The following is a 14,591-nucleotide window of genomic DNA, read 5'->3' on the forward strand; positions in this document are numbered from 1 at the left end:
CAATATTACATGTACCAATATATATATGTGGCAGTAACTGGCATAAATTAAGAATATTTCATCAAATCTAAAATGCCATCAATTATAAGATGCACCATTTATGCTATATGTACCCAAAATGGCAAGATTGTGCCATGGGAGTCATGGAAGTTTTAAAATTACAGATTTAGGAGCCTCACTGAAAAGTCATGAATCTGGGATGAGGTTTGGGAATTGGTATTTTTAAGTTCCCAAGATGATTCTAGTAATCCAATAGGCTCTGAAGCAATGGCTTTCAGCATACTGTCAATCCATGTGTTAAATAACCCACATTTTAATTCTAAGCTATGATCTTTGGGGCTACTTATTAGATTTTATATATTCTATAGGAAACTTGGATATCAGACTTTGCCAACAAAAACCCATTGCCCAAATTCCTTACATTTTCTAACACATTCATGGAATTCCAGAATGTCCTGTCTCACGAGTTGCATATAATAAATACTTCAGTGGAACATGTAAACTAAGTCCTTTCTAGTGGTAGGAATGCTGTAGCATTTACTCTCTTTGTAGTAGTCTGATCCCTAACCCTGACTATAACCTGGGGACTGAGTCAACATCTGCCATTCTATACTTTTATGATTCTAAAGGACATATTGTTAGTGCCTTGTATGCATATTTTTAAACTTTTTGGTGAAACATTTAAAAAAATTAGTTAAATCCGCTTTAAAATTATTGTTCTGAATATCTATGTTTGAATCCCAACTAATGTGATGCTGTTATGACAACAAATAAAGCCAGCGCCAAGATTAGAGGACAAGCCTAACCTGTGGTGGCACAGTGGATAGAACATCAACCTGGAGTGCTGAGGTCACCAGTTCAAAACCCAGATTTGCCCAATCAAGGCACATATGACAAGCAACTATGAGTAGATGCTTCCTGCTGCTCCCCTACCCCTTTTTCTCTCTCCTCTCTCTAAAATCAATAAATAAAATCTTTAAAAATAAATGACTAAATAAATAAATGTGATGTGGAATCTTAGATGGAATCCTAAAAAAAAAGGAATAGAATTAGGCAAAAATTAAGGAAAAAGAAAAGATTAGAAGGCCACTCTGGACTCTTCAACTTGCTTCATAGGTCATTAGCAACCCAGCTGACCACCTGCACTCCAATAGCATCCCTTAGTGCTCAAGCCCACATTTATATGAGTTCATGATCTCAGCAGAGTTCAATCCCTTGATTTCACAGTGGAGCAAACTAATGCCTCTCTTCCCTCTCCCCTGGTCAAGAACCTAGGTGACCTGCCCAAGGTCACATACAAGTTAGCCTACCAGTATGAAGCCCAACTTTTAGACCACTTCCTTTCCATTCCCACATCTGTTAATGATCCCATGGGGAGTTTTTATCAAAAGCACAGGACAGTATCCCCAATGTAGTCCAATCCAATGGGAAACGTCCCTGATGCCCACCCAGATCATTCCTGGGCCACATAATTCTTGTTTTTATGCAGATTTCATCAGAACCTTGGCTCACTCCCAGGGAGGCACATATCAGGTCTGCTGTATATTGGCGGAACTTTGGCTTAGAACATATTTCAAATGCCTTCCATTAAACATTGGCAGCCTTGAACAAACATGGCCAGGAAATTATTCCAAGAGGCTCAATTGCTCTATGACGTTTTACAAGGAGAATCTGATGGCTTTCCCTCCCCAAGCTCTGCCCTCCGTGCCCAGGACAAATGACTGCATTTCCCTGTAAGTGTCCTAAATTCGGAGAGGGCCAGCTCAGCTACAGCCTGAATGGAGGGAATGTCTTTAATAGGCAGGGCCCTCTGCACAGCACAGTGTGCCTTGCGCCAAGTTCTTTCTCCTTCAGTTTTAAAATCCTTGTGTATTCCAAGAGAAATGTAGTCCATGTGTTTCTGATTCATTTACACTTAAATCATTACAATGTTTTGTCAGAGTTATTTGATGTCTAAGGAACCTGTAAGTCTGCTTAATGGGACTTTTAAAGGGTCGTTTTTAGTTTTTCTCCCTGAAACACAAAGCAACATTTTGTTGAAACGGTGCCTGAGGACAAACCTCTTCTCTCATCCCATGTATTTGCACCCACATTCTCGACCACAGCCTCTTACTAATGCCAGGCTGGGCAAGGCTGACATTTGAAAGTGTTAAAATAGTGAAACTGGAGAGAAAATGGAGCATGGAGAATTTCAACGAGATTCAAGCCACTGTTTCCTAAAATGTGTCGAAGCACGGTTGACAGTGCTTGCGTGTGCCCCTTGGTCAGAGAGGGTGGTAGCCCTTTCTCGGGTACACTGCTGGATAGCTGAGAAAGCATTCCACAAGTATAATCTCATCTTCAGCACAGCTGGCTTAGGCAGAAAGGAAAGACCATAACTACGTCTGACTGAGTCTAACACTGTTTACCAAATGCCTGAAATTGCGTTTCTCTGTGAATGTTGTGCGTACTTGAAACGTCATGTGCATTCTGATCCATTAGTGAGAAGCAGTACAATATGAGAAGTGAGGGCTTAGATTGTTCTCTCATTGCTTTCTGGCTGTGTGACCTTGGGTAAGTTAATTAGTCTCTCTGGGCAGTTTCATCAGCTGTACAATGGGGACACTATTCCTAATCACCTATATATATAAACCAGGCAGAGAAAGACAAATACCATATGATCTCACATATATGTAGAATCTAATGAACACAATGAACTGAAGAACAAAATAGAAATAGAGGCATGGACACATGGAACAGATGGACAGTTATCAGAGGGGAGGGAGGGGAGGAAACTGGATGAAAGGTATAGCCAAAAAAAACCCCATATATATACATAACACATAGATGCAGAAAATAGGGTGGCGATAGCCAGAAGGAAGAGGGAGGCGGAAGTAGTGGGAGGGGACAAGTGGGGGGAGGGAAATGAGACGGAAACAGACTTTGTTTGGGGGGCATGGAGTGGGCAATGCCATGTGTGGAGGGTGTTATACTGAGTGGTACACTTGAAACCTGTTTGGTTTGGTGACCATGTCATTCCAATAAATTACAAATAATTTTTTTTAAAAGATGATTGGAGGGAATTGATATATTATTAGAACAGTGCCTGGCGCATAGTGCTCTCGTAAATGTTAACTACTGGTCGTAGCAGTAAGGAGTAACAAAGAGCTGGGCGACTGTGGTAAGTCATGTAACCTCTTCGAGCTTGTTTTCTCACTTATAAAGTGAATATCATGTAATGGTATGACCCTCACAAGTGTGGGGGAGTGACTAAGATGACATTTGTGCATCTCGCTGTGCCTAATGAAGAAAAGGTTCTCAGTAAAATCTAGTTTTTATACCCAGTTGGTTGTTATTGATGTGAAGGGAGTGCTTTTTTTATTAGACCAGCTCAGCTTAGATTTGGTCCTAATTTCTCCACAAACCTGCGTATAGACACTCATATAGGACTGGCTCTTCTTGCACCCCAGGGTGCGGGGCTGTCTCACTGTGGAGGATCCTCTCCGGTCGTATTAGACCTCCGTACAGTCTGAGCTGGTACATAGCACAAGTTCTGTGTTTAAGTGGAAAGAACAGCGAGCCAACTGCAGGACCTGTGCTCCTCACATTCTGAGCCAGTGGCTCTGCTCACAGGAAAACCTGTAGTGTTTGCCCGCAGACTGTGGGATCTGTTTTCTTTCCCAGTAGAGGTTGGAATCACCTTCTTAGTTGGTTATTTCTGTTTAGTTGGTGTCCTTTTGCCGATGTCCTGAAAAAAAACTATAGCCATCTGGCAAGGGAGACTGAAGAGAAATTAGACTTTGTCCCCCTCCACCCTACACACACACACACACACACACACACACACACACACACACACGGTGACACAATACCTAATTGAGCCTCTCAGTTATTTTCTCTCAGGGACTGGAGCCAGCCACACAGGATAAAGGAGGGAACTGGAGGAGCAGATCTCTTAAGGAAGACAGATTCTGTTCTGTCAGGCTCCTCTTGAGTGTGTGTAAGAGTGAGTTAGAGGAGAGAGAGAGGGAGGGTGGGAGGGAGAGAGGAGAGAGAGAAAGGCAGAGGGAGAGAGGGGGAGAGGGATCTGTTGCAGGCAGGGGAAGGCGTGACCTGAATGGAGAATGCCAGCCAATTCCAGAGACACACAGGGACCTCAGAACAAAGATAAGGCATCGCTGACACCACATCGGGGACGAGCTCACAGACAACTCAGGCTGGGGAGACCAAGACCAGGCAGGCAGGAGCACCCAAGGCAGGAAAATGAGGTGAGTGCCAGGGCAGGAGTGGGCATGGGTGTCCCTTCAGGGACCAGGTGTCAAGTAGCCATGGAGGGTCTGACCTTGTCTCTGGGCTAACTCACCTTTGTGTCCTGTGGGTGGCACAAAGGGTTTCTTATCAATCCTTGGGGCTCTGAGAGGGAGACGCAGGCTGGACGCCTTCCCTGGGACTCTGGAGACAGGCAACTTGAAACGGGAGACTTTGTGCAAACCGTGCCCCGCGCTGCCGAGGCTCAGGTTTCTCCTCTGCCAGCGCAGGATGCTGCCTGCTGGCGAACAGGACTTGCCTCCTGTTGCCCACAAGGCTCTTTTTTTGTTTGTTTGTTTCCCTCCTCTGTACGGAGCATTGGTTTATCTCTCTCAACACTTTGTGAGTTAGATATGTGTTTTATGTTTATTTGTTCTGACCGGAAAGAAACCAGCTTCCCACAGCTCAGCTTCACAAGTTGGCCAGTGAAAACCTCAATTTAGAAAACTAAAAACCTGTCCCTGTGTTACAATTCCCTATAAATTTCTGAATTTCTCTCTGAAATCAGAGGCAGCTGGTGGCATGAATCAGGCTACCAATTGCACCAAAGGGCTCTTAAAGAGATACCACTTTTTCTTTTTTTAAGGAGCCTTTGGAGTTCTGAACCTAGGACTTTAAATTCTTATTGTTTCTATGCTCTTCAACATTTCCTCTTCCTCAGCCTATACTTAGAGTTACTTGATCCCCACCAGACATTCCTAATAAGTTTTCCTCTGCAAGTCTCAAAACCCTACCATAGTTATTTTTACTACTTATAAGTATATATAATGCTGTTTAAAAAAAATACCAAGAAAAAGAAGAAGAAAAGAAAAAAGAAAAACACCCTTTAGGTGTGTTATATCCCTAAACACCTCGTTTCCCATTAGCTTTCTTCTCATTTGAAAAAGGGGTTCTATTTGTTTCTCTTCTGCAAAGTCACCTAGCAACTTCTCTGGGTCTGAGGTCAATGAGGGGCTTCAGACTGTTAACTCTTTGAACTCAGATTACCTGTGATTTAGAGAGATGACTGGGTCTTTAAGGTTAATACAATCTTTCTGTTATTTTTAAATCCATTGTAAGTTTAGATCTGCCATCTAACTTCATTTTTCTTCCCCTAAAAGAAATGAAATTTATGCCGTCTACATGGAATGACAATTTGATTGATCTGTCACTGTTTGAAACCCACCGTACGCCCAGTGCCCCAGTCACACCAAACTACAGGGCTGAGGAAGAGTTCTGTGTCTGCATATACTCATTCCTTAGCTCAGGACATCACTTCCCCTTATTTTCTACCTAGGGTCCGTAATTGTCCCAGGCGGCTCAGACATGACCTCCCTTTCCCGAGCCACCCTCCCCAGAGAAAGCATCCCTTCCTTTGTGCTGTCTCTGTCCTATGGGGCTGCATCTCTTCTAGTCTTTATAATCTTTCCTTGTTTAAATGTAAACCTCCTTTTCCAAGAATGAATGTTTTTAAGGTATAGAATCTATGTCTTGTTCATATTTGTATACCCAGTACCTAGTATAGTATCTGTTTGCTATTAGGCATTCAATATATATTGGCTGAATTGAATTCAGTTGTTAAATAGCAAAAGTACTATTGGAAAAAATGCTCCACTAGAAGTTTTCAAAGAGTCTTGCCTCTTACAGAAGGGCACTTCAGAGTTTACAGAACACTTTGACAGGCACTGTTTTATCTATTCTTCAGATTTTGGATAAGGTAAGGAATTATGGAAAAGTGAGGATAAAAGCAGTGGACGATTTACCCAAAGCCATACTGATGATTTTTGAAAGGCTCAGACTTAACTTGGGTCTTTGGGCTCCAAGTCCAGGATTTCTTCTAGTATAGTCTACCACAGTGGTCCCCAACCTTTTTTGGGCCACGGACCTGTTTAATGTCAGAAAATATTTTCATGGACCAGCCTTTAGGGTGGGATGGATAAATGCACAAAATAAAATTATAGAACCGGCGTAAAAACTGTGGTATTTTTAAATATAATTGTCAAACTTATGAGACAAGCGTCAAAAGTGAGTCTTAGACGGATATAACAGAGGGAATCTGGTCATTTTAAAAAAATAAAACATCGTTCAGACTTAAATATAAATAAAACGGAAATAATGTAAGTTATTTATTCTTTCTCTGCAGACTGGTACCAAATGGCCCACAGACCGACACCGGTCTGCGGCCCGGAGGTTGGGGACCACTGGTCTACCAGACTCTCAACCAAGTATAACACTCAATACTGGCAGCTCTCACTCCCAGCTGCACATGAGAATCATCTGTAGGGCTTTAAAGTGCCAAGGGCTAGACCTCACTCCAGACCAATTAAACTACACAGAGTCTGTTGAGGAGGAGCTTTCGTATTAGTATCTCTTTAAAAAAAATTTACATAAAGCCATGGGATTTTGAATTATTTTTCACAGGATTAATTGCTTTGGCCAGATGCCTGGGCATATGGGCATGGACCCAGCTTCTTCTGTGAGCTTTGCTTATTCCCTTCCTCTGTTGAAACTAATTCACCAGATGGTATTGGGTATGACATATAACCTCTTGAGGTATCCTTTTCATCATCTGTCAAATAAGGGTATTGTCAAAAGAATCTATACAGTCCCTTCCAACTCTTCTACTCAGAAACAGTCTGGGTGTAGTGTAGTTTGAAGTGGAGGGAGTGAATGGAGAGGATAGAAACTACTACGCATTGCACAATCACTGATCTATGCAGGCATTTTTATGCATTCCCAATACCCTGCTCCTACAGTGGAGCCTCTGAAATCCCAGCTTTAGACATTACATTTGACATTTCAAGCAAATGTAGCTCAACTTTTTTGATTAGCTAGAGAATAGATAGCAGGTGTTAGGAATTGTACAGCCGGTGCCTGGTGTATACGAAGCCAAAAACACTCTGAGAGTGTGATGAGGAATAAAAGCCGCCACTTACATTCTTTGATTTTCAGCCCCTAAAGTAAGCAAGCATATGCTCAAGCCCATTATGTGCACAGAGATATTTGTTTCATATGTTCAACCGTTTTGAGATGCAAACAAAATAGAACAGAAAGCTTCACAGCCCTTCTTCCCACACTAACCAGTTGTCTACCACACATGGTCCTGGGCCCCTGGGACTGTCAGCAGCCAACCCTTGAGAGACCTGTCTTAGGAGGCTCGGAATCTCCTCTATGTGGCCTGTAAAAAGCAGACTGGAGAAAGTTGACCTTTGAGCCTTGCATAATCTGGATGCTGCTATTGCAGGGACGTCCAGTTTGGGAGCCAGTGCTCACTTCTAACCCTGCTTTTCGGGAAGCAGCAGGATGGAGTAATTTTAACTAATGTTTGCCTAGGGCTGGACAGTTAGCAAAGTACTTCCCAACCCTCCTTTACTCGGAGAGCAGCCCTGCGGAAAGTCATCATTATCGCCGAATGGATGAAGAAACTGAAACCTTCCATGATTTTTCCAAGCCAGGTCAGATAAATGAGGTCAAAGCCTGAACTTGGACCTAGTTCTTCTGACCTAGGCCAGCACTTGCCCCTCCCCAGGCAGTGTTGAACCAGAATGCCCTGCCCTGCTGACGTTGGTACATTTCCTCCCTTGAAAATGGGGCTGCCCAGGCCCTGGAGTGAGAGCTTCTAGACTCAGCTTTTGTATGAATCGGAGACTTGGACTTATGCCTTTCCTTCTCTCTGCCTCTGAGGTGCTTCCTCCATCAGATTGGTTTAAAAAAATATTGACCCTGGCAATTGGATTAAAACATTTTGTTTCCTTAGTTGCATCTCACATGTTGCTATTGTAGGGGCATTGGAAAAAATTTAAATGACTTTATTGTTTTCTTTTTATTGAAAAATAGTAAAGGTACTTCTGTGAACATTTTGTATACACACAAAAAAATTAAAAACATTCAGATTCCCACTTCAGTGATAACCACTGTTAATAGCCTGCTGATATTCTTCTAGGCCTTTTGCCCTTACCCTATTTACCCTTTATGCAAATATTATATGAGAAAACTAGATAATCTGTGTATATAGTTATCTTGTGTTTGCACACTTAAAAATTCATGTATATGCATAAATGCATATATACACATACATGCATCTATATGCTTGGGACAGAGGGTTGGGGAGCTTCCTGATTAGCAAAGATGCAACTATTAATTCTAACATGCTGGTATAAATTCCCAGCATTAACTTTTTGGGCTATATAAAACTATGGCCCCACTTTCACTTATTCATTCATCCATTCAATCATTCAGTAATCATCTATTATATGTTAGGCTCTACACTAGGTTCTTTATATTCATTATCTTAAATCAGTGGTAGTCAACCTGGTCCCTACCGCCCACTAGTGGGCATTCCAGCTTTCATGGTGGGTGGTAGCGGAACAACCAAAGTCTAAATAAAAACATAGATTTAACTATAGTAAGTTGTTTTATAAAGATTTATTCTGCCAAACTTAACAAAAATCCTACATAAAATACTTGGTAAGTAATTATTATTATATGCTTTAACTTTCTGTAACTCTGCTTTATAAATTTTATAAAGTAAAGTTACTTCCCTACTTTATAAATCACCATTACTGTGGAACCGGTGGGTGGTTAGAAAATTTTACTACTAACAGAGATACAAAGGTGGACGGTAGGTATAAAAATGGTGACTACCCCTGTCTTAAATGCTCATGTGAGTTCTATAATTAGAGATTATAATCCTTATTTTACATATGAGGAAACTAGAGCTCAGAGAGACTAATTACCCAAGATTTCATGGACAGTAAGGAGAAGAATTGGGATTTGAACTCAAAGACATCTCAGTTCAGGGCTGTGCCTCTAAAGCAGTGCAGTGTGGTACATACTCTAATGCCGTCATGGCGAACTTTTTTATAAAAACCACCCACTTTTGCAGTGCTGGTCAACCTGGTCCCTCCCGCCCACTAGTGGGCATTCCAGCTTTCATGGTAGGCCAGTCGCAGCGCTGTTTGATTGCTCCGCTACAGCTGGAATGTCCACTAGTGGGTGGGAGGGACCAGGTTGACCAGCACTGCAAAAGTGGGTGGTTCTTATAAAAAGGTTCGCCATCACGGCTCTAATGGAAGCATGTACTACGGGGAGCTGTGGAGTGAAGGATACTCCATAGCCTGGGAGGCTTTGAGCTGGAGGGTGGAGGAGAAATAAGAAGGAATGATCATGGCATGTACAAAGGGGCCAAGGCATTGATGGGCATGGTGTGCTCCCAGAATGGCATGCCAGAGCATGGCTGGCACTGAAATGAAGGCAGATCAGCACTAGATCTAACAGGGCTCATCAGTCATCCCGGCACAAATGCTTTACCCTGACGGTACAGTAGAGCGGCATGGTCACATCTGTGTTTTAGAAAATCAACTTTGGTGGAAGATTGCTGAATGGTATAAAGTGGGGGCAGGGAGATCACTTAGGATACAATAGCAATAGTCCATATAAGAACATTTAAATTAATTGACCATGACCATGGGGAGCAGAATAAATAGGGTTTGGGGAAAGTTGATGAGCCAGGCTTGGGACGTTTGAGTTCAAGGAACTTAGGTCTTGCTGGAAAGTGTGAGAGGTGGGATGGGACCAATCTATTAGATCTCTGATGTGGTGCATATTGACCATTAGGATTTTGACCAGTCTTGGACTTTCTGCATCTTTATTACATCAGCCATTCAGGCAAGATAAGTTTTATTGAGTTTTCCTTGATCCTTATGCAACTCCTTTTTTTTAAGATTTTATTTATTCATTATAGAGAGGGGAGAGAGAGACACACAGAGAGAGAGAGAGAGACAGAGAGACAGAGACAGAAAGGGGGGGAGGAACAGGAAGCATCAACTTCCATATGTGCCTTGACCAGACAAGCCTAGGGTTTCATACCAGCAACCTCAGCATTCCACGTCAATGCTTTATGCTTTATCCACTGTGCCACCACAGATCAGGCCTCTTTTTTTTTTTTTAAATGAGAGAAGGGGAGATAGTGAGACAGACTTCCACATGCATGTCGGCTGGGAATCACCCCCACAACCCCCATCTGAGGCTAGTGCTCAAATCAACCAAGCTGTCCTCAGCACCTGAGGCCGATTCTCAATCCAATCAAGCCACTAGCTGCGAGAGAGGAAGAGAGAGAAAGGGGAGGGGGAGAGAAGCAGATGGTTGCTTCTTTTGTGTGCTCTGACAAGGAATCAAACCCAGGACATCCATATGCTGGGCTGACACTCTATCCACTGAGTCAGCTGTCCAGGGCCCTTATGCAACTCTTTTAACAATCCATGACCTTTCGTTCCTACAGTTGGAAATAAATTGGAGGATTTTGATCCTTTTATAAGAACACTTAGCAAGAGGGAAACAACTTGTTTTACTCATTCTTTCTGAATTCAAAATTTTGCATACCTTAATTAATTGTGTTAAATTTCTTTAGGGTACAGCAGATCCCATCACTGAGTATAAGTTTCATCCCAATATTACTATGTTACTATTACCTCCATTTTAGAAAATGGGTCCTGGCCAGTTAGCTCAGTCAGTTAAGAGCATTGTCCAGAAACGACAAGGTTGCGGGTTCAATCCCCAGTCAGGGCACACATGGGAAGCAACCAATGAATGCACAACTGAGTGGAACAAGAAATGAATGTTTCCCTTCCCACTCCCCTCTCTCCCTTCCTTTCTCTTTCTCTATCAATAAATTTTTAAAATATTAATCCCTGGCTGGATAGCTCAGTTAGTTGCAGCAGCATCACGGGGCATGGAGGTTGCCGGTTTGATTCTTCGATCAGGACACACACAGGAGCAGCTTGATGCTCCTGTCTCTCTCTCCCTGCCTATCTTTAAAAAAAAAGTGTAAGAAAAGAAAATGGAAGCATTTATAATTCTTAAATGAAGTTGAGCTAAAGAAATGATAGCAACTTTTACCTCATTACAAAATTTACATTTTCAACAGAAAAAATAAATGTTTCAGAATCCAAAATGTGGTATTTGATGGGAAAGTTTAATACTATTATAAAATCTTCAAAGAGCACAGCTGGAAGAAACCTTAGACGTCACTGAGTTACCATCTTCCTGTATTACAGACTGGATAAGCAAGGCCCACAGGGAACAGTAATGAAAGCAGGTCAGTGGCAGAGACGTGCTGAGAACTTGGTTGGTCTCAGGGTGGCTGATTTAGACATATGGCGAGGACCTGCCTCCATGGCGAGGACCTGTCTCCATGGCGAGGACCTGCCTCCATGGCGAGGACCTGCCTCCATGGCGAGGACCTGTCTGTCTCCATGGCGAGGACCTGTCTGTCTCCATGGCGAGGACCTGTCTCCATGGCGAGGACCTGTCTGCCTCCATGGCGAGGACCTGCCTCCATGGCGAGGACCTGTCTCCATGGCGAGGACCTGCCTGTCTCCATGGCGAGGACCTGTCTGTCTCCATGGTGAGGACCTGTCTCCATGGCGAGGACCTGCCTCCATGGCGAGGACCTGTCTGTCTCCATGGCGAGGACCTGTCTCCATGGCGAAGACCTGTCTGTCTCCATGGCGAGGACCTGCCTCCATGGCGAGGACCTGTCTGTCTCCATGGCGAGGACCTGCCTCCATGGCGAGGACCTGCCTCCATGGCGAGGACCTGTCTGTCTCCATGGCGAGGACCTGCCTCCATGGCGAGGACCTGTCTGTCTCCATGGCGAGGACCTGCCTCCATGGCGAGGACCTGTCTGTCTCCATGGCGAGGACCTGCCTCCATGGCGAGGACCTGTCTCCATGGCGAGGACCTGTCTCCATGGCGAGGACCTGCCTCCATGGCGAGGACCTGCCTCCATGGCGAGGACCTGTCTGTCTCCATGGCGAGGACCTGTCTCCATGGCGAGGACCTGTCTCCATGGCGAGGACCTGTCTGCCTCCATGGCGAGGACCTGCCTCCATGGCGAGGACCTGTCTCCATGGCGAGGACCTGCCTGTCTCCATGGCGAGGACCTGTCTGTCTCCATGGTGAGGACCTGTCTCCATGGCGAGGACCTGCCTCCATGGCGAGGACCTGTCTGTCTCCATGGCGAGGACCTGTCTCCATGGCGAGGACCTGCCTCCATGGCGAGGACCTGTCTGTCTCCATGGCGAGGACCTGCCTCCATGGCGAGAACCTGCCTCCATGGCGAGGACCTGTCTGTCTCCATGGCGAGGACCTGCCTCCATGGCGAGGACCTGTCTGTCTCCATGGCGAGGACCTGCCTCCATGGCGAGGACCTGTCTGTCTCCATGGCGAGGACCTGTCTCCATGGCGAGGACCTGTCTGCCTCCATGGCGAGGACCTGCCTCCATGGCGAGGACCTGTCTCCATGGCGAGGACCTGCCTGTCTCCATGGCGAGGACCTGTCTGTCTCCATGGTGAGGACCTGTCTCCATGGCGAGGACCTGCCTCCATGGCGAGGACCTGTCTGTCTCCATGGCGAGGACCTGTCTCCATGGCGAAGACCTGTCTGTCTCCATGGCGAGGACCTGCCTCCATGGCGAGGACCTGTCTGTCTCCATGGCGAGGACCTGCCTCCATGGCGAGGACCTGCCTCCATGGCGAGGACCTGTCTGTCTCCATGGCGAGGACCTGCCTCCATGGCGAGGACCTGTCTGTCTCCATGGCGAGGACCTGCCTCCATGGCGAGGACCTGTCTGTCTCCATGGCGAGGACCTGCCTCCATGGCGAGGACCTGTCTCCATGGCGAGGACCTGTCTCCATGGCGAGGACCTGCCTCCATGGCGAGGACCTGCCTCCATGGCGAGGACCTGTCTGTCTCCATGGCGAGGACCTGTCTGTCTCCATGGCGAGGACCTGTCTCCATGGCGAGGACCTGTCTGCCTCCATGGCGAGGACCTGCCTCCATGGCGAGGACCTGTCTCCATGGCGAGGACCTGTCTGTCTCCATGGCGAGGACCTGCCTCCATGGCGAGGACCTGTCTGTCTCCATGGCGAGGACCTGTCTCCATGGCGAGGACCTGTCTGTCTCCATGGCGAGGACCTGCCTCCATGGCGAGGACCTGTCTCCATGGCGAGGACCTGTCTGCCTCCATGGCGAGGACCTGCCTCCATGGCGAGGACCTGTCTCCATGGCGAGGACCTGTCTGTCTCCATGGCGAGGACCTGTCTGTCTCCATGGCGAGGACCTGTCTCCATGGCGAGGACCTGTCTGTCTCCATGGCGAGGACCTGTCTCCATGGCGAGGACCTGTCTGCCTCCATGGCGAGGACCTGCCTCCATGGCGAGGACCTGTCTGTCTCCATGGCGAGGACCTGTCTCCATGGCGAGGACCTGTCTCCATGGCGAGGACCTGTCTGCCTCCATGGCGAGGACCTGTCTGTCTCCATGGCGAGGACCTGTCTCCATGGCGAGGACCTGTCTCCATGGCGAGGACCTGTCTCCATGGCGAGGACCTGTCTGCCTCCATGGCGAGGACCTGCCTCCATGGCGAGGACCTGTCTGTCTCCATGGCGAGGACCTGTCTCCATGGCGAGGACCTGTCTGCCTCCATGGCGAGGACCTGCCTCCATGGCGAGGACCTGTCTCCATGGCGAGGACCTGTCTCCATGGCGAGGACCTGTCTGTCTCCATGGCGAGGACCTGTCTCCATGGCGAGGACCTGTCTCCATGGCGAGGACCTGTCTCCATGAGTGTCAGTTGATCTATTTGTGTCTTTCAGGTGGCTCCCCCTTTACCATGCTCTGTGCTTCTCCTTGCTGAAGGCTTTGGCCCACACTGTGGAGCTTAACAATATGTTTGGCCAGATCCAGTCGCCTGGCTATCCAGACTCCTATCCGAGTGATTCGAAAATGACTTGGAATATCACCGTCCCAGAGGGATTTCGGATCAAGCTTTACTTCATGCACTTCAATTTGGAATCCTCCTACCTTTGTGAATATGACTATGTAAAGGTGAGACCCCCAGTGGTCCTGGGCCTAACTGGTCCAGGATCTCTAGAACCTGCTAGGAGTTAGAGAAGCCTGGCTGAATTAGATGCTGTGTTTACCCTCCCGTGTGGCAGTTCCATGAAAGAGACATACAAGGTTACAAAGTTATAAATGAAGGTTAGATGGCATGAGTATACAAACCTAGAAAGGACCATGAGGGAAACTGAGGCTAGCAAAGTGTAGCTCAGCCAGACACAGCTTTCCTTTTTATTTCTGTTCTCAGTCTTTAATGTTTTGACAATATCTGCTCAAAGATGACCTTTAATTCACAAAAGCAGAAAAGACCAGGGACCCCAAATAAGCATTAATCAGATAGAAACAAATCCTTATTATGTCCAAAACTGAGGTATTAGAAAGCGTTGTCCAGTTCCTTAAGAAATGATCAAGAGCTTGGGAAGTGAG

At 46.0% G+C, this 14,591-nt stretch overlaps 1 protein-coding gene across 4 annotated transcripts in view; it reads left to right on the top strand.

Annotated features, from left to right (window-relative positions):
- The first annotated feature begins 4,006 nt into the window (after positions 1-4,006).
- Positions 4,007-14,591, top strand: part of MASP1 (MBL associated serine protease 1) — a 72,411-nt gene continuing 61,826 nt past the window's right edge. For 3 of the 4 annotated variants that reach the window (XM_066240897.1, XM_066240898.1, XM_066240896.1), the window contains exons 1-2: positions 4,007-4,247; positions 13,922-14,153. In XM_066240897.1, coding sequence (XP_066096994.1) covers positions 4,243-4,247; positions 13,922-14,153 — 237 coding nt within the window. In that variant the 5' untranslated portion in view covers positions 4,007-4,242. The remainder of the gene's footprint in view (positions 4,248-13,921; positions 14,154-14,591) is intronic. The other variant, XM_066240899.1, reaches the window with a different exon arrangement.

Source organism: Saccopteryx bilineata, chromosome 8, assembly GCF_036850765.1.
Source record: "Saccopteryx bilineata isolate mSacBil1 chromosome 8, mSacBil1_pri_phased_curated, whole genome shotgun sequence".
NCBI classification, from domain to species: Eukaryota; Metazoa; Chordata; class Mammalia; order Chiroptera; family Emballonuridae; genus Saccopteryx; species Saccopteryx bilineata.